Here is a 20008-nt window from a genome sequence, read left to right as displayed (position 1 = left end):
TATATACAGGGGGCACCTGTACCGAGTCAGTGAGGGGGGTATATACAGGGGGCATCTGTTCCCTAGTCAGTGGGGGGGGTATATACAGGAGGCACCTGTACCGAGTCAGTGTGGGGGGTATTTACAGGGGGCACCTGTACCGAGTCAGTGTGCGGGGGTATATACAGGGGGCACCTGTACCGAGTCAGTGTGCGGGGGTATATACAGGGGGCACCTGTACCGAGTCAGTGTGTGGGGGTATATACAGGGGGCACCTGTACCGAGTCAGTGTGCGGGGTATATACAGGGGGCAGCTGTACCGGGTCAGTGTGGGGGGTATATACAGGGGGCATCGGTACCGAGTCAGTGTGGGGTGGTATATACAGGGGGCACCTGTACCGAGTCAGTGTGGGGGGTATATACAGGGGGCATCGGTACCTAGTCAGTGTGGGGGGGTATATACAGGGGGCATCGGTACCGAGTCAGTGTGGGGGGTATATACAGGGGGCACCTGTACCGAGTCAGTGTGGGGGGGGTATATACAGGGGGCACCTGTACCGAGTCAGTGTGGGGGGTATATACAGGGGGCATCGGTACCTAGTCAGTGTGGGGGGGTATATACAGGGGGCATCGGTACCTAGTCAGTGTGGGGGGGTATATACAGGGGGCATCGGTACCGAGTCAGTGTGGGGGGTATATACAGGGGGCATCGGTACCTAGTCAGTGTGGGGGGGTATATACAGGGGGCATCGGTACCGAGTCAGTGTGGGGGGTATATACAGGGGGCACCTGTACCGAGTCAGTGTGGGGGGGGTATATACAGGGGGCACCTGTACCGAGTCAGTGTGCGGGGGTATATACAGGGGGCACCTGTACCGAGTCAGTGTGGGGGGGGTATATACAGGGGGCACCTGTACCGAGTCAGTGTGGGGGGGTATATACAGGGGGCACCGGTACCGAGTCAGTGTGGGGGGTATATACAGGGGGCATCGGTACCTAGTCAGTGTGGGGGGGTATATACAGGGGGCATCGGTACCGAGTCAGTGTGGGGGGTATATACAGGGGGCACCTGTACCGAGTCAGTGTGGGGGGGGTATATACAGGGGGCACCTGTACCGAGTCAGTGTGCGGGGGTATATACAGGGGGCACCTGTACCGAGTCAGTGTGGGGGGGGTATATACAGGGGGCACCTGTACCGAGTCAGTGTGGGGGGGTATATACAGGGGGCACCGGTACCGAGTCAGTGTGGGGGGGTACAGGCTAGTTGAGGTAATCTGTACATGTAGTTGGGGTGAAGTGACTATGCATAGGTAACAAACAAACAGCGAGTAGCAGCAGTGTACAAAAGGGGGGGGGGTTCAATGTAAATTGTCCGGTGCCGATTTTATGACTTGTTCAGCAGTCTTATGGCTTGTTCAGCAGTCTTATGGCTTGTTCTGCAGTCTTATGGCTTGGGGGTAGAAGCTGTTGAGGAGCCTTTGGGTCCCAGACTTGGTGCTCCGGTACCGCTTGCTGTGTGGTAGCAGAGAAAACAGTCTAGAACGTGGGTGACTGGAGTCTCTGACAATTTTATGGGCTTTCCTCTGACACCGCCTATTATATAGGTCCTGGATGGCAGGAAGCTTGGCCCCAGTGATGTACTGGGCCGTACGCACTACCCCCTGTAGCGCCTTACGGTCAGATGCCGAGCAGTTGCCATACCAGGCGGTGACGCAACTTGTCAGGATGCTCTCGATGGTGCAGCTGTAGAACCTTTTGAGGATCTGAGGACCCATGCCAAATCTTTTCAGTCTCCTGAGGGGGAAAAGGTTTTGTCGTGCCCTCTTCACGACTGTCTTGGTATGTTTGGACCGTGTTAGTTTGTTGGTGATGTGGACACCAAGGAACTTGAAACTCTCGACCTGCTCCACTACAGCCCTGTCAATGTTAATGGGGGCCTGTTCGACCTGCCTTTTCCTGTAGTCCACAATCAGCTCCTTTGTCTTGCTCACTTTGAGAGAGGTTGTTGTCCTGACACCACACTGCCAGTTCTCTGACCTCCTCCCTATAGGCTCCCTTATCGCTGTTGGTGATCAGGCACTGTTGTGTCGTCAGCAAACTTAATGATGGTGTTGATGTCGTGTTTGGCCACGCAGTCGTGGGTGAACAGGGAATACAGGAGGGGACTAAGTACACACCCCTAGGGGCCCCAGTGTTGAGGATCAGCATGTCAGACGTGTTGTTGCCTACTCTTACCACCTGGGTGCTGCCCGTCAGAAAGTCCAGGATATACAGTAACCATCCTTCCAGTACCATACAGGGAAGTGATCTCTAGATGGGATATACAGTAACCATCCTTCCAGTACCATACAGGGAAGTGATCTCTAGATGGTATATACACTAACCATCCTTCCAGTACCATACAGGTAGGTGATCTCTAGATGGGATATACAGTAACCATCCTTCCAGTACCATACAGGGAAGTGATCTCTAGATGGGATATAGAGTAACCATCCTTTCAGTACCATACAGGGAAGTGATCTCTAGATGGGATATAGAGTAACCATCCTTTCAGTACCATACAGGGAGCAGATATCTTTCAGGTGCTAAACCAAAGCCTGTTAAATGATAGACCATCCCTGGCTAAGCCTATTTATTGAAGAGGCTCTCTGTAGTCTACCTCCAGGATGTGTTGCATGCAGAGAAGAGGATGATGACCAAAAACACAATCAATTCACAAAGTAATGGATCCAGGGAAAGAGAGGACAAGGTGCTTAGTATAATTCATACATTTCCCAGTTGGTGGTAGATTCATTTATATTGCTGTAGTAATACATACCTTAATGCTGTTCGTTATAGCTCATGTGACGAGAGAGAAGAGACGTTCAATTCTACAACCACCTAAAAGGAAGTGATTCCCAAACCTTCCATAATAAGGCCATCACCTACAAAGCGATGAACCTGGAGAAGAGTCCCCTAAGCAAGCTGGTCCTGGAGCTCTGTTCACAAACACAAACACACCCTACAGAGAGATGAACCTGGAGAAGAGTCCCCTAAGCAAGCTGGTCCTGGAGCTCTGTTCACAAACACAAACACACCCTACAGAGAGATGAACCTGGAGAAAAGTACCCTAAGCTAGCTGGTCCTGGGGCTCTGTTCACAAACACAAACACACCCTACAGAGAGATGAACCTGGAGAAGAGTCCCCGAAGCAAGCTGGTCCTGGAGCTCTGTTCACAAACACAAACACACCCTACAGAGAGATGAACCTGGAGAAGAGTCCCCTAAGCAAGCTGGTCCTGGGGCTCTGTTCACAAACAGACACCACAAGAGTCTCAGGACATCAACACAATTAGAGCCAACCAAATCATGAGAAAACAAAAATATAATTACTTTGACACATTGGAAAGAATTAACAAAAAACAGTCAACTAGAATGTGATTTGGCCCTAAACAGAGAGTACACAGCGGCAGAATACCTGACCACTGTGACTGACCCAAAATTAAGGAAAGCTTTGACTATGTACAGACTCTGTGAGCATAGCCTTGCTATTGAGAAAGTCCGCCGTAGGCAGACATGGCTCTCAAGAGAAGACAGGCTATGTGCTCACTGCCCACAAAATGAGGTGGAGACTAAGCTGCACTTCCTAACCTCCTGCCAAATGTATGACCATATTAGAGAGACATATTTCCCTCAGATTACACAGATCCACAAAGAATTCGATAAACTCCCTTTATCTACTGGGTGAAATACCACAGTGTGACATCACAGCAGCAAGATTTGTAACCTGTTGCCACAAGAAAAGGGCAACCAGTGAAGAACAAACACCATTGTAAATACAACCCATATTGATGTTTTTTATTTTCCCTTTTGTACTTTAACTAATTGCACATCATTACAACACTGTATACAGACATAATATGACATTTGAAATGTCTCTTTTCCTTTGGAACTTTTGTGAGTGAAATGTTTATATCACTTTTGTTTTATCTATTTCACTTGCTTTGGCAATGTATGTTTCCCATGCCAATAAAGCCCCTTAAATTGAATTGAGGGAGAGACGGGGGGTCCTAAGTATCATTGCAGGCAGGCAGGCAGGCAGGCAGGCCCTAAATATCATTACTGAGCTGCAGACAGACAGCAGTCTGAACACCTCTGTCACCCCTGGATACAGACACCCCATCACCACTTTCTGCACCTCTTCAATCACCCCTTCACCCTGCCTGTCACCTGCCTAATGAACACACAGCCAATGACATGCATTTAATGAGGACCAGACCTGTCCACAGTCGTCCACACAGTGGCTGTGAGAAGAGATTAGACACAGAACACAGTCCTTTTCACACTACAGCTACACAACACAAACTACTGTACACTGAAATAACCCAAGTTAATCTGATCTCAGACTAGTCTGAATCAATTCAGTTTGAAATGGGTTCAAGGTAAGGACTACCTCCATAGTAACCCTGGTCCAAGGTAAGGACTACCTCCATAGTAACCCTGGTCCAAGGTAAGGACTACCTCCATAGTAACCCTGGTCCAAGGTGCCCTTTGTTCCTGACATAAGGGTTATTACTGTGTCTCTAATGAAAGCTCTCCTGAGCCAGAGAAACCATTAGTTTAGCTCTTTAGGGAATCTAAATAGGCTGAGCTGAGCTGAGCTTGGCGCTGAACAACACCTCACCAGCAACAGACTAATTACACTTCTGGTGAAGAGAGGAGGTGAAGAGACTTCTGGTGGAGGGAGGAGGTGAGGAGACTTCTGGTGGAGGGAGGAGGTGAGGAGACTTCTGGTGGAGGGAGGAGGTGAGGAGACTTCTGGTGGAGGGAGGAGGTGAGGAGACTTCTGGTGGAGGGAGGAGGTGAGGAGACTTCTGGTGGAGGGAGGAGGTGAGGAGACTTCTGGGGTGGAGGGAGGGGGGGGGTAGGAGACTTCTGCTTCATTAGAAATTACGAGATGAGGTGATGACTGGAATTTCAAACAAGACACTCACCAAGCCAGGCTGTGAACGGCACGCAACTCACCCAGTGGTCAGCCACCCGTGTCCTCGGAGGGCTGTGATTGTGAGCCTGAGTGGTTCCTGTTTATCTGCTCACACACAAGACAAGACACTGTTTGTTTGCACTGTTGAAGACACTGGATGCAGTCATAGAGACATTATTGAACACATGTACAACTGTTGATTGAATATTCTCTACATTCGCTGCCATAGTATTTGTTAACCTAGATATCAACACTAAAATTAGTGTACTTTGCTCTCTGTCCTCTCTCCAACTCTGCCCTGGCCTAGACACAGCCCAGCTCAAATAGGTCATACTATGGGCCATAATTAGTTGAAATGTCAAAGATGGTGAATTATTGATGACAAGGGAGGAAACCTAAAATTGGCTGGTTTCAACCAGTTTTTAAAGGGACAGCTGGAGCTTTGGGGGCAGTTATATTTGGGGACACTTTTGCAAAGTTTCACCAAATAAATATTTGCCTGAGTTTTGCACTCTGTGAGCAAGGCAAGACTGCATTGTCACCAGAACATATGATTGTTTTTGCCAGCTGGGGACTTTGTGGAGAAATGAACCATTCATTTATTTCTGACTGAGGGACATATTGTATGATGATATGAATCCCCTATGTAACGACCTACACCTGCTAGTTCTGCTGAGTCTGTACTGAGCTGGCAGAATGAAGCACCTGGATGATCCAAATAAGACCAGGTTGTTACTTCCGTAATACATCCAGGAGCACAATAGAGTGACAACAGCCATTAATCAGACGGTCAGTGCCGGCGCTACCGGGTGGCAAAACCGGGCTTGGACCCCCAGATAGATTTTGTCCCAAATTGACACTTTTCTTTCGATTGGCGAGAAATCTTCATGTGAATGTTTTTTTTTAAAAACGGCATTAAAACATTATGCGCATTTCCTAACCAGTGATGTTTCCGTCAAATTGACTTGTCGCCTATAAAAGTCTGTGTGTGATGACGAAGTGCACATAAAGTTACGTTTTGCTGTTATATTCGCATGTACCGAATAAAAATAATACAAGTTAAATGGATGTCCATTATTTTCAACAATACTGATGATTTCTCACACAAAAAAAAAGTGCGTTATATAGCGAGTGTACCCACTCTGGTACTGGCAGTCAACAGCTCACAGATACACTACCTACATGGTCAGATTATTGTGGACAACAGAGAGAGATTATTCTATCATGTCACCAGAATAAAGAACCTCGATATTTATTGGAAAGGAGCATCAAGCTCGTCACCTTGCTCTTTCACCATCTCGGTGAATTTCATAATGTATTTCATCTGTAGCATAACTGCATGCTTTCCGACGAGAAGTACTTCATACTTCGATATGATAGTTACTATACCAATATTTGCGCATAAAATCGTTTCCACCGACATTTCTCGCATAATACCGAAACAAATAGATTTCACCTTGTCTAGGGTATTTTGTTTACCGACATTCCATTTGCATTAGATGTTTGATCAGACACATTAGTCACATAATAAAATATTGGATCATGGAAACCTGGTTAGAGATTGTTCACTTTTGCACGTAGCTACAGCTTATAATAGGCTAGCTAGTTCCGTTAAGTGTTGGTAGCGGCACGCCAAGACCCTTCTCTCTCTTGACATAACTCTACAATAATACATTGCAACTATGGAATCCATATTGGGAAGTCACTTAGTTTTCAGACGAAAGAGACTTCCTGATATTTGCGGTCGGAGAGGAATAGGCAAAGTTCGACTGATTTGTTCTGGTCAATATTATTATTGTATTTTTTTATTTAATTAGGCAAGTCAGTTAAGAACAAATTCTTATCTACAATGAAGGCATCGGACAATGCTGGGCCAATTGTGCGCCGCCCAATGGGCTTCCCAATCACGGCCGGATGTGAAACAGGGACTGTAGTGAGATGCAGTGCCTTATACCGTTGCGCCACTCCGGAGCCCCGATATATTTTAATCTTTCAAAAGATCTGATTGGTCAAAAGATCAAATTAGCACCAAAATATTAGAATTGGGCTGCAAACGCAAGCATAACTGCTCCATGGTCTTTTTGCCAGACCAAGTGATGACAACTAATCAATGATTGAACAGCACCACCCAGTGGAGGTATGTGGTAGCACAAATAACCATTATAAAATACACAAGACCATGATGTGTTTGTGTGTAAAAACGACAGTTTTACACGTTTATTTGGGTTCCCAGTACACATATTAAGGATTTGTTCAATAGTGTCCGCTTTAGGACCTCCTAATACACTGTTATGGCAGAATAGAATGTGTGGTCTGAGGGTGTAACAAGTCAACCGACTAGCTAGTTATAACTCAGAACTGCAGTCCTATATACAATCACCTCTAGAGATCTTTTCATAGGATGGCGGTTGGTTAATTAGACATTTATCAATATTGAAGAATAGCAACTTGTTGACGACTTGTTACAATCACAAGGCTTTTTGTAAATATGCCGAGATATCTTTTTAAATGCACTTCACAGCAGATATAACGTAAACTTCTTTTATAGCTCTAGAATAATCTGCCGTACGTTTTAGAGGCACAGCCTTTGGCATCCACTTAGTTGGACAGTAGACAGCATATGGTCCAGTCCCCAATCGACCCCTAGACCCTAAGCACTTGAGATCCCACAAGCGCATAAAGGGTGTCTCTCAAAACAGCACACTATTCCCTATGTAGTACACTACTTTCGATCAGGACCCAGTGTTTTTCCCAGCTGGGAACTTTGCGGGCCCTGGTCAAAAAGTAGTGCCCTACATAAGGAATAGGGTGCCATTTTGGATACACACATAGGGTCTATGAGGTGTTGATCTGGGAAAGGGCCTTTGTATGTCCTCTGACTAGCCATGTGTGATGAGTTGGATTGCGTGTCCTCCCATTAGAAGACAAGCACACTGAAACAGCCTCTACGGTAAGATAGATGCTGTACTTCTGCAGCCTTCAACCAACAACATGACAGAAGTTATACATCTCTACAGATACAGGTATTACGCCAAGAGAGGAAGATTTATTTCGTTCTTTATATCAAAAGTTTCAAGACCTGAGTATTTCAAGGAATAAGGTTGTTTCTTAACATACGAAAACGTACACGCATTTACGTGGACACTGAACCGCCACCAGGCTGCTATCTTCCCTTATGTGATTGAAACATGCACATCATTAATAACAAATAACTAATAAAAACGCAGACTTCTCTTTATCTCTCCTTAAAAGAACAGAATTAAAATCTGGAATTTTGTCAATCACAGAACCAGTGAACGTGGCTCCCGGGGTTTTTTTAGCAAGCAGACAAGTAGCATTACAGCACTGTGTATATATCATGTTGTGGACATTTCTGAAGATCCTTAAAGCATCAGTAATTATTACCGTGTGTGGACAGGACTGACTGACTGGGTGGGTGACGAAGTTACTTTCACATAACTTCAAAGTTATAAAATCATTTTTTACTTGTTTTTAAATCATAAAAAAACTATTTTTTTCTCAGAATTATTTTCTCTCTATCCAACAACTCCTGCCAAGCCTACTATCCAGATTTGTTTGTCCAGTCGTGCCAACTCAAATGTCAAGCCAAACATATTTGGACGGAGTTGGCAAGAGAGCCAAACAGCCTGCACCCAGGCTAAACGACTAACTCTGTCTGAAGTTACAGGTTCATTCCCTGGGCACTTAGCAGAGAGTCCAGCATGTCAAACGTGTCTTTGTAGTCGGTGTGTTGGCCGTTAGACCCCAGCACTCCATTTGACCCCTCCGGGCCACCGTGGTGTCTCTCCACAGTCCTCGGGCCACCACCACCGTCTGAAGAGTAGTGGGAGGAGCCTCCGGCCCCTTTGGAACTCCTGCTGCTCTTAGCAGAGTGGTGGTGGTTGTTATGACTACTGACGTCAGAGTTGGCCCGTTTCCTGGAGGTGGAACCGGAGCCCCCTAGGTCGCTACCATGGCCCCCGAGGACTCTGAGTGCCAGGGCGGGGTCGATGGCCCCTCTGCCGTTCCCGCTGAGGGAATAGGGGTGCGAGTGGCCGTGCTTGGGGTGTCTGCTGGGGCCAGAGTGGTCTTTGTACTTCTCTTTGCCCTGTGGGACACCAACATGGCCGCCCTGGTCCCTCTCAGCTGATACTTTGATTCTCATCTTTAGCTCCTCGTTGCTGGCCGCAACGCCGTTCTCAACCGCCGAGGCCTGTGGTGGGAGACCTCGTGTCTTTTTAGAGCTGGCCTTGTCCCTCCTGCTGTCCCCGTGCTGGGGGACACCCTGCCCAGGCTGGGAGCGTCTTTTATGGGACTGGTGGTGAGGGAGGGCGGGGGACTGGTACATGTCCACACCACTCTGCTCCTCTCGGACACCGTTCTGCATGGTCTGCAGGTCTGCTGCCTGTTTCTCTCTGTACTTATCCAGGGAGAGTTTCTGTGGGGGGCGCGTGAAGGGCGAGGGGTTATTGGGTAGGGCCTGTGGGTGCTTGCCTGCACTGGCCGTTTTGTGTTCGTGTTTGCCTGATGGGTACTTTGAAGGGATGGCTTGAGGAAGAAAGGCAAGGCCCTGGTCCAGCCCCAGCAGCTCAGCGTGGTCCCCAGACAGGGCCTGGTAGGGAGGGAACGGGATAGACATGTCGTCTAGTGAAGCCATCTCCCCAGAGTCTGACAGAGACGAAGAGAAGAATGAGTTGCTGCCGGCCACACCGGTGATGCCGTCCAATGAGGAGGTCCCTTGGAAGGAGGTGTCGCCCGTTTGACTGTCCATCTTGGGCTTCTTGGCAGCTTGTGTGGCCTGGAATAACGATGTGGTGAAATTCAGTTAAAAAAAGGGCAACACCAAACCATTCCACACCCAAATGTCAGTCAATATCATTCAGAAAACCAATCTGATGAAACAGTGAAGTAGTAGCTACTAGGGGGCTAAATGCTGAAACACTTACACCAGTTGTGAGAGCAGAACCTACCCTCCAGTTACGTATCCTTTTCAGCCTGCTGGGCGTCTTCTCCAGAATTTGCAGGAATTCATTGGTCAGCTCTACATCGGACACAAAGACAACTATTAGAACCCTGAAGGAAGTGATGGGTCGGCTCTACATAGGACACAAAGACAACTATTAGAACCCTGAAGGAAGTGATGGGTCAGCTCTACATCAGACAAAGACAACTATTAGAACCCTGAAGGAAGTGATGGGTCAGCTCTACGTCAGACAAAGACAACTATTAGAACCCTGAAGGAAGTGATGGGTCGGCTCTACATAGGACACAAAGACAACTATTAGAACCCTGAAGGAAGTGATGGGTCAGCTCTACATCAGACAAAGACAACTATTAGAACCCTGAAGGAAGTGATGGGTCAGCTCTACATCAGACAGACAACTATTAGAACCCTGAAGGAAGTGATGGGTCGGCTCTACATAGGACACAAAGACAACTATTAGAACCCTGAAGGAAGTGATGGGTCAGCTCTACGTCAGACAAAGACAACTATTAGAACCCTGAAGGAAGTGATGGGTCAGCTCTACATAGGACACAAAGACAACTATTAGAACCCTGAAGGAAGTGATGGGTCAGCTCTACATAGGACACAAAGACAACTATTAGAACCCTGAAGGAAGTGATGGGTCTGCTCTACATCGGACACAAAGACAACTATTAGAACCCTGAAGGAAGTGATGGGTCAACTCTACATCGGACACAAAGACAACTATTAGAACCCTGAAGGAAGTGATGGTTCAGCTCTACGTCAGACAAAGACAACTATTTGAACCCTGAAGGAAGTGATGGGTCAACTCTACATCGGACACAAAGACAACTATTAGAACCCTGAAGGAAGTGATGGGTCAGCTCTACATCGGACACAAAGACAACTATTAGAACCCTGAAGGAAGTGATGGTTCAGCTCTACGTCAGACAAAGACAACTATTAGAACCCTGAAGGAAGTGATGGGTCAGCTCTACGTCAGACAAAGACAACTATTAGAACCCTGAAGGAAGTGATGGGTCAGCTCTACGTCAGACAAAGACAACTATTAGAACCCTGAAGGAAGTGATGGGTCAGCTCTACATCAGACAGACAACTATTAGAACCCTGAAGGAAGTGATGGGTCAGCTCTACATCGGACACAAAGACAACTATTAGAACCCTGAAGGAAGTGATGGGTCAGCTCTACGTCAGACAAAGACAACTATTAGAACCCTGAAGGAAGTGATGGGTCAGCTCTACATCAGACAAAGACAACTATTAGAACCCTGAAGGAAGTGATGGGTCAGCTCTACATCGGACACAAAGACAACTATTAGAACCCTGAAGGAAGTGATGGGTCAGCTCTAGGTCAGACAAAGACAACTATTAGAACCCTGAAGGAAGTGATGGGTCAGCTCTACATCAGACAAAGACAACTATTAGAACCCTGAAGGAAGTGATGGGTCAGCTCTACATCAGACAAAGACAACTATTAGAACCCTGAAGGAAATGATGGGTCAGCTCTACATCAGACTAAGACAACTATTAGAACCCTGAAGGAAGTGATGGTTCAGCTCTACGTCAGACAAAGACAACTATTAGAACCCTGAAGGAAGTGATGGGTCAGCTCTACGTCAGACAAAGACAACTATTAGAACCCTGAAGGAAGTGATGGGTCAGCTCTACATCAGACAAAGACAACTATTAGAACCCTGAAGGAAGTGATGGGTCAGCTCTACATCAGACAAAGACAACTATTAGAACCCTGAAGGAAGTGATGGGTCAGCTCTACATCAGACAAAGACAACTATTAGAACCCTGAAGGAAGTGATGGGTCAGCTCTACATCAGACAAAGACAACTATTAGAACCCTGAAGGAAGTGATGGGTCAGCTCTACATCAGACAAAGACAACTATTAGAACCCTGAAGGAAGTGATGGTTCAGCTCTACATCAGACAAAGACAACTCTCAGTCGGAATAAACAAGAAATAATAAACAGAGGGTGGAATTCCACTATAGAATCCCGAAGGTCTTGGGTTCAACACCTTCAATCAAGTGTTCCCAATTTCCCCCTACGAGGGTGGAATTCCACTGTCCTTAAAATTAAAATAAGAACCCAAATGTTTCTGACCGTCCAGCAGTGTGAGCGTGACGGTGCGGTCCAGATACTCCCACCAGTGTTTCCCATCAGTGGAGACCGGGATCTCCCAGTTGGACCATTTACAGGCCAGGTGGATGCAGACGCAGGCGATGACTGTGGGCTTGTGCTGCAGGCAGAACGTGGTGAGGTGGAGGCTGTCGGAGGGAAGACCACAGAGGAGACACCCGTTACTACAGTTCTAGGGTTGGAATACAGGACATTAGCACTAGCCCTGGGACATGGCTGAAGACCCCATGGAACTGGTTTTCAAACCTTTCCCCGGAAAATCCCAGACATTTCAATGTTGTTACAGCCCTGAACTAGAGCACGGATTCACCTAATCAAGGTCTTGACGATTAGTTGACAAGTTGAATCACCTAATCAAGGACTTGACGATTAGTTAACAAGTTGAATCACCTAATCAAGGACTTGACGATTGTGCTAGTTGTGGGAGAGCTGGGGGTCCCCGAGGAGAGATTTGAACATCTCTATGGTGTCTCTAGACTAGAGCCATGTCTCTGGTCTAATAAAGCTCAGAGTACAGCTGATCTGCATGCATACAGTCCATATTATAATACTGCCTTCATATTCCAGACTGTTGAGAGAGTGAGTGGCAGAGGCACGTACTCCGGTGGTTTTCTATGATGGATGATCGTGGCTGTTTCTCTTACCATTTCAGACAGAATCTTACCTTAGAAAACTGATACATTGAGGACAACCTAGACGGTAAACTTGTTCTTTGAGAGTACTGAGCATTTTATTGGGATCGAGCTCGTTTCCTAGAGATAATTGATGTCCACCATCCACCTGCTGTGTTCCAGTCCAGCCTGTCAAGTTATGCCATCTCACTCATACCTTTGTCAACTTTCTTTTTAAAATGTCCTTTTTCCAAAATGGTTCAATCGTCTTGCTTTGCAAAAATCTGGGCAATACATTCATTATGGAAGTATCCTTTTGACTGTGTAAAAAAAACTAACATTTTTTGCCCTCTGTCCAGACATTGTATACTGCTGTTGATAGGATAGCAAAAGTATTCATCTAAGTCAGGGCAAGTACAGTTACTAAAATTAAATTGAGGAAAATAATGAACTGTAATGTTTATATTCTACTAAGGTAAAGAAGAGGATACCTATAGCATACAAGTCATTCATATATTAGAGAGAATTATGGATGATCATTTTACTACTGGAGTATTAGGTGTGTCAATTATCACTAAGAATTTGCTTGTTACCCTTGTGTATATATTAGCTTCTATTTGTCAAACATAAATCAAGAAAAAAACAAAACATTATTAATACTTACCGGGACAGATGCTATAGTTTACATCTTTTCACTGATCTTTAGTGGCAAGCTATATTCAGGCTACCAATTGTGTTTTAGGAAGGAGGAGACATATGCACTCTGTAGCAACCAAATGGTCAGTGAGGACAGTCTACAGCACCACCAACACGTTCACATTGTGCATTCAACCCCTATGTGCCAACACTGAGCCCTTGTACAATACACCGCACTGCTGCAGCCTGGCTGGCCGGTACCACCCCTAGGGGTTTACCAGAAACCTGCCTGGCGCAAAGAGGGCGTTGGACACAGGAAGGGGGACCTGCCAGTACAGGAAGCTATAGTGTGCCATCACAGTGCAACATAGTGGGGGGGCGGGGTCAGGATAACAACCTGTTGGTAGCCATGAAATAGGAAGTCTGTGCCAAATCCTTGCTTGCTGTAATAGAAGGAAGAGAGGGGTCAAAGGTTAGCTCGGAATCTCAGACAAGCACTGGAATGAAATCAAATAAACATTATTAGAACTGGTTACTACATACAGGAGAGGTTTAATAAAAGTGTCTGTGTCGGGGTGTTTGTGTCAAAGATGAGAGAAGGTGATAAGATGGAAAGACACAGGAAGAAGGCTGTACCTCGCACTAGTTGGGAACATCTCACAACATCAGTGTGAGGATGTTCAATTGTTATTTCAAAACCTGAAAACAATGGAATGGAACATGATTAGACATTCCAAAGCCCACTGGCCATCCAGATGCAAATGAACCAAAAAGTACCACGACTACGTCCCAAATGGCACCCCATTCCCTTTATAGTGCACTACTTTAGACCAGGACCCACTGGGGTAGTGCACTACTTTAGACCAGGACCCACTGGGGTAGCGCACTACTTTAGACCAGGGCCCACTGGGGTAGTGCACTACTTTAGACCAGAGCCCACTGGGGTAGCACACTACTTTAGACCAGGGCCCACTGGGATAGTGCACTACTTTAGACCAGGACCCACTGGGGTAGTGCACTACTTTAGACCAGAGCCCACTGGGGTAGCACACTACTTTAGACCAGGGCCCACTGGGATAGTGCACTACTTTAGACCAGAGCCCACTGGGGTAGCACACTACTTTAGACCAGAGCCCACTGGGGTAGTGCACTACTTTAGACCAGGGCCCACTGGGGTAGTGCACTACTTTAGACCAGAGCCCACTGGGGTAGCACACTACTTTAGACCAGAGCCCACTGGGGTAGTGCCCTTGTACAATAAAAGCATTTTACTGTGTGTAAAGCATAGGGTGCCCTTTGGGATGCAGCCCATGAAGTTTCCATGTATCATCCACCTATAGACAGATCCTTACCTAGCGTCTGCAGTACTATCGTTTCTAGTATCACCAGCTCCTGAGCTTGCTGATGGTATGCCTAAAGTTCAACAGATTTCATATTTGTAATGTGTCTCTCTCTCAGTATCACCATGACAAGAGATCCACATCACAACACCCAGGTACAGAGGCCTCACTTACATTACTCTTGGTGTCTAGTGGTGCATCCTGGGGGTTGACGCAGGCGTGGGCCACTTTGATGACATGTTCAAGCTTCCTAGGTTGTTCCTCCACCTTCGCAGCCAAGAACAAGGTTGTTTGGGAGATGATCTGTAGAAATAAAGACACTAAGGTTGGGCGGTATCCAGATTTTCATATCGTCCTACCGTCCTTCACTCATCCCAGGATTTACAGTATTACAGGCTTAATGCACAAGGGTGCGCCATAAAACTGGTTGAAAACGCCTATTGGAAGTCTATTACCAGAATGCTAACATAATGAGCACAAATAATAGAGGCTGCTAGCTAAATATGCTATCGAGCAGAAAACATGTTGTTTTCTTCAAACAGGCAGCCCAGCTCAAAGTTATACATATACAGGAAGGGGCTACTGCGGAGCGACAGGTGGACTGGTGGTTAGAGAGGTGGATTAGTAACCGAAAGGTTGTGGTTAGAGAGGTGGACTAGTAACCGAAAGGTTGTGGTTAGAGAGGTGGACTAGTAACCGAAAGGTTGTGGTTAGAGAGGTGGACTAGTAACCGAAAGGTTGTGGTTAGAGAGGTGGACTTTAACCGAAAGGTTGTGGTTAGAGAAGTGGACTAGTAACCGACAGGTGGTAGTTAGAGCGTTGGACTAGTAACCGAAAGGTTGCAAGATCGAATCCCCGAGCTGACAAGGTAAAAATCTGTCGTTCTGCCCCTGAACAGGCAGTTAACCCACTGTTCCTAGGCTGTCATTGTAAATAAGAGTTTGTTCTTAACTGACTTGCCTAGTTAAATAAAAAAATGTAAAATTTTTATGTAAAGTCATTTTTTGGTAAGTTTGTACATTTACAAGGGAATGTTAGAGACATTGTGCAACTGAACAATACTGGTTGTGGAGCAGCATGTGTACACGCTATGCATGTGTGGAGTCTGGAGTCGCTAGGCCAACGAGCCTGCCTGCTCTGAGAAGATAGGGGAGAAGCAGACGGGCCCAGAACGGAGGGGAGAAGCAGACGGGCCCAGAACGGAGGGGAGAAGCAGACGGGCCCAGAACGGAGGGGAGAAGCAGACGGGCCCAGAACGGAGGGGAGAAGCAGACGGGCCCAGAACGGAGAAGCAGACGGGCCCAGAACGGAGAAGCAGACGGGCCCAGAACGGAGAAGCAGACGGGCCCAGAACGGAGAAGCAGACGGGCCCAGAACGGAGGGGAGAAGCAGACGGGCCCAGAACGGAGGGGAGAAGCAGGCGGGCCCAGAACGGAGGGGAGAAGCAGGCGGGCCCAGAACGGAGGGGAGAAGCAGACGGGCCCAGAACGGAGGGGAGAAGCAGACGGGCCCAGAACGGAGGGGAGAAGCAGACGGGCCCAGAACGGAGGGGAGAAGCAGACGGGCCCAGAACGGAGGGGAGAAGCAGACGGGCCCAGAACGGAGAGGAAAACACAAGGATTTGTTTTTTTATTTAACCAGGTAGGCTAGTTGAGAAGTTCTCATTTACAACTGCGACCCGGCCAAGATAAAGCACAGCAGTTCGACACATACAACAACAGAGTTAAACATGGAATAAACTAAACATATAGTCAATAATACAGTAGAACAAAATAAATAATATACAGTGAGTGTAAATGAGGTAAGATAAGGGAGGTAAGGCAAAGAATAGGCCATGGTGGTGAAGTAATTACAATATAGCAATTAAACATTGGAATGGTAGATGTGCAGAAGATGAATGTGCAAGTAGAGATACTGGGGTGCAAAAGAGCAAGATAAATAAATAAATACAGTATGGGGATGAGGTAGTTGTATGGGCTATTTACAGATGGGCTATGTACAGGTGCAGTGATCTGTGAGCTGCTCTGACAGCTGGTGCTTAAAGCTAGTGAGGGAGATATGAGTCTCCAGCTTCAGTGATTTTTGCAGTTCGTTCCAGTCATTGGCAGCAGAGAACTGGAAGGAAAGGCGGCCAAAGGAGGAATTGGCTTTGGGGGTGACCAGTGAGATATACCTACTGGAGAGCATGCTACAGGCCGGTGCTGCTATGGTGATCAGTGAGCTGAGATAAGGCGGGGCTTTACCTAACAGAGACTTGTAGATGACCTGGAGCCAGTGGGTTTGGCGACGAGTATGAAGCGAGGGCCAGCCAACGAGAGCGTACAGGTCTCAGTGGTGGGTAGTATAAAGGGGCTTTGGTGACTAAACAGATGGCACAGTGATAAACTCTACTCAACAAATTGGATGCAGTCTTGGAAGCTATTTTATAAATTACATCGCCGAAGTCGAGGATCGGTAGGATGGTCAGTTTTACGAGGGTGTTTGGCAGCATGAGTGAAGGATGCTTTGTTGCGAAACAGGAAGCCGCTTCTAGATTTAATTTTGGATTGGAGATGCTTAATGTGAGTCTGGGAGGAGAGTTTACAGTCTAACCAGACACCTAAATATTTGTAGTTGTCCACATATTCTAAGTCAAAACTGTCCAGAGTAGTGATGCTGGACGGGCGGGCAGGTGCAGGAAGTGATCGGTTGAAGAGCATGCATTTAGTTTTACTTGCATTTAAGAGCAGTTGGAAGCCACGGAAGGAGAGTTGTATGGCAATGAAGCTTGGCTGGAGGTTAGTTAAAGTGTCCAAACAAGGGCCAGAAGTATACAGAATGGTGTCATCTACTTAGAGGTGGATCAGAAAATCACCAGCAGCAAGAGTGACATCATTGATGAATACAGAGAAGAGAGTCAGCCCGAGAATTTAACCCTGTGGTACCCCTATAGAGACTGCCAGAGGTCCGGGCAACAGGCCCTCCGATCAAGCTGTAGTGGCAGCTGTACAGATAACTCATCCAAAGGCTTTGACACGTCAAATACCACTACGACATTGCTCGTCCTAATATTTATATATTTCTTAATTCCATAGTTTTACACGTGTGTATTGTTAAGATACTACTGCAGTGTTGGAGCTAGGAACACAAGCATTTCACTACACCCGCAATAACATCTGCTAAATATGTGACCAATAAAATGTGATTTGATTGATGAGAATTCACACATTATCAGCAGACAGCTCTCTGACTGATGTGTAGTTATTTTTCTACGACACTATTATCTATGTAGCCAGCCTACTTCTCTCAGGTAAAACGCCAGATTAACTGGCTACATTCTTTCTATGATAAAACAGAAATATGATGGCCATGCATCGTTTTTGCAAAAAAAAAATACATAGCTTTTTAAAATTGTAAGCTCATTTAGCCTACTTGTGTGGCTGCCAGCCAAATAGCATTGCAATTCTGTCGTCATCAGATGAAAATTATGCTTATTTTCTGCCGAATGTGTTGTATTTTCTGCGAAGAAAAACTATAGTTGCACATCCCCGATCACTCTATTGAGGCAAAACACACTTGACTTTCAACATAAAACATGACCTCTGTCAATACACAGTTGGATTCACCTGCTCCCACTTTCCCCAGTTTTGCTATTTACAAAACATGTGACTAGCTCAACTGGGGGAACTATGGTAGGGAACTAGTGTAGGTAGTACAATGTGGCTCAGCTGGTAGAACATGGAGCTTACAACGCCAGGGTTGTGGGTTCGATTCCCACAGGGGACCAGTATGAAAATGTGTGCACTTACTACTTACTGTAAATCGCTCTGGATAAGAGCATCTGCTAAATGACTCAAACGTACAAGTTTGTTTGACTGCAGGTATTTACTTAAAAAGTAGCTACACATTAAAATGTATAGAAAAGCTTATATTAAATAGTTTAAACGTTAAATGGAGCACAGAGCATAGAGCACTTAAATGGCTATTTCCAAATATACTGCCCAAGACAACAAGAAAATCCATCTGCTCTCCCTTGTAGATAGAAGTTAGCCTTGTCCCAGATCTGTTTGTGCTGCAAATCATTGTCACACCAAGCACAATGACTATAAGAGTTGGCAAGACAGCACAAAGAGATATAGGAAGAGGCTAGATAGCGAGTCAGAAAATGAAAAAATGAATGTTACAATTGAGATGGTGATTACTTACATTCCTATGAAACTTAGTGAAAGAGTGAATCATATAAAATCTATGCATGTAAACGATTGCAGTGTTGATGATGAGTTGAGAGCTGAATACAAGGGTTAAGGTATTCCAAGTGATATGCGGAAACAACAGTAATACTGCAATCAATGCATAAACTATTCTAACATCATAGCTGGCTGATGTCATTTACCGGTAGTTGGGTGACAATCCACCTAGCTTTGTTCCCATCTCAGCTAGTTAGCTCAGGTTCACTAACGTTACTCCAATAATGAGACACAGCTGACCAAGATGTCACAACTAACTACCTCGTGAGATAACAAACCATATTATATATGTTCATAAAAATGATTAACTAATAGTTACTCGTACATCCAGTAGACGATAAGAGCTGCTAAGGCGAACGTCTAGCAGGCCAAAATAATAGCTACCGTTAGCTGATCACATAACAGAACGAGGTTAGCATGGTAGCGATCAAGTTAGCTGAAGAACTAGCTAGCGTAACAACCTCAAAGGTTACGGTTACTGCGTTAAGTATCACATTTTGTGATCCGACCAAGACATAACGTTAGTCGAAGTAAAACATTCAACTTGTATTTTAAATGGACACATTTAGCTGTGTTTCAGTTACTTGCAAAGAAAGCTAGCTAGCTACTAGGTACCAAGCTAACAAACGGCACAACCATTTTGGAGGCTAGTTAGCCTAGCTGCCACATAGCGGGCTGAAAGACTCATTTTCAGAAAGGATACACGTTGAGTCTCTGGCCCATATCCTGAATTAGGTTGGCGGCTTGCTGTCGGTAAGAAAGTTCCCTATCAGATTCGACTCCACTGCGGCGGGACGGCGTTGTTTCTAGTTGCTCCCGGGAAAAGAGCCATTTCGAAGAAGGTCCCCGGTGCACCGCCATTGCGCTCCAACGACTAGCCCCTGGTGGCTCGAGGGGGTAGGGAGCGTAGGAAACAAAACGCGCATGCGTGTTGGCTACTCTCCTAGGACTAGTAAACCAATTTCTCAGCAAATTAGCACTATTTTAACTTTCAATACAGCAAATAAAAAATCTCTCACAAATTGTGGAGAATCATGGATATGATAATAGGTCCATTCTGTCCAAACTTGCAGGCTCAAAGTCGTGCAAAGAAAAAAGAAGACACCCAGTATCCC

The 20008-nt window shown here is 46.1% G+C and overlaps 2 protein-coding genes across 2 annotated transcripts; both read right to left on the bottom strand.

The window, feature by feature from the left end:
- Nucleotides 1-7126: 7126 nt before the first annotated feature.
- Nucleotides 7127-12184, bottom strand: LOC118936321 (cyclin-T2-like). The gene is made up of 3 exons (XM_036951635.1): nt 12045-12184; nt 9890-9984; nt 7127-9741 (listed from the first exon to the last, which is right to left on the bottom strand). Exon 3 carries the CDS (start codon nt 9712-9714, stop codon nt 8626-8628), a length of 1089 nt encoding a protein of 362 aa, XP_036807530.1. The 5' UTR covers nt 9715-9741; nt 9890-9984; nt 12045-12184; the 3' UTR covers nt 7127-8625.
- On the bottom strand, nt 12069-19971 carry LOC110528849 (cyclin-T2). The gene is made up of 7 exons (XM_036951636.1): nt 19597-19971; nt 18853-18934; nt 14842-14970; nt 14680-14740; nt 13964-14026; nt 13356-13770; nt 12069-12208 (listed from the first exon to the last, which is right to left on the bottom strand). Exons 1-6 carry the CDS (start codon nt 19752-19754, stop codon nt 13712-13714), a joined length of 552 nt encoding a protein of 183 aa, XP_036807531.1. The 5' UTR covers nt 19755-19971; the 3' UTR covers nt 12069-12208; nt 13356-13711.
- Nucleotides 19972-20008: the final 37 nt, after the last annotated feature.

The sequence above is a fragment of the Oncorhynchus mykiss genome, chromosome 18 (genome assembly GCF_013265735.2).
Source record: "Oncorhynchus mykiss isolate Arlee chromosome 18, USDA_OmykA_1.1, whole genome shotgun sequence".
Classification (NCBI taxonomy): domain Eukaryota; kingdom Metazoa; phylum Chordata; class Actinopteri; order Salmoniformes; family Salmonidae; genus Oncorhynchus; species Oncorhynchus mykiss.
Note: the sequence above shows the minus strand (reverse complement) of the source record. Positions and strands in the feature narration are given on the sequence as shown.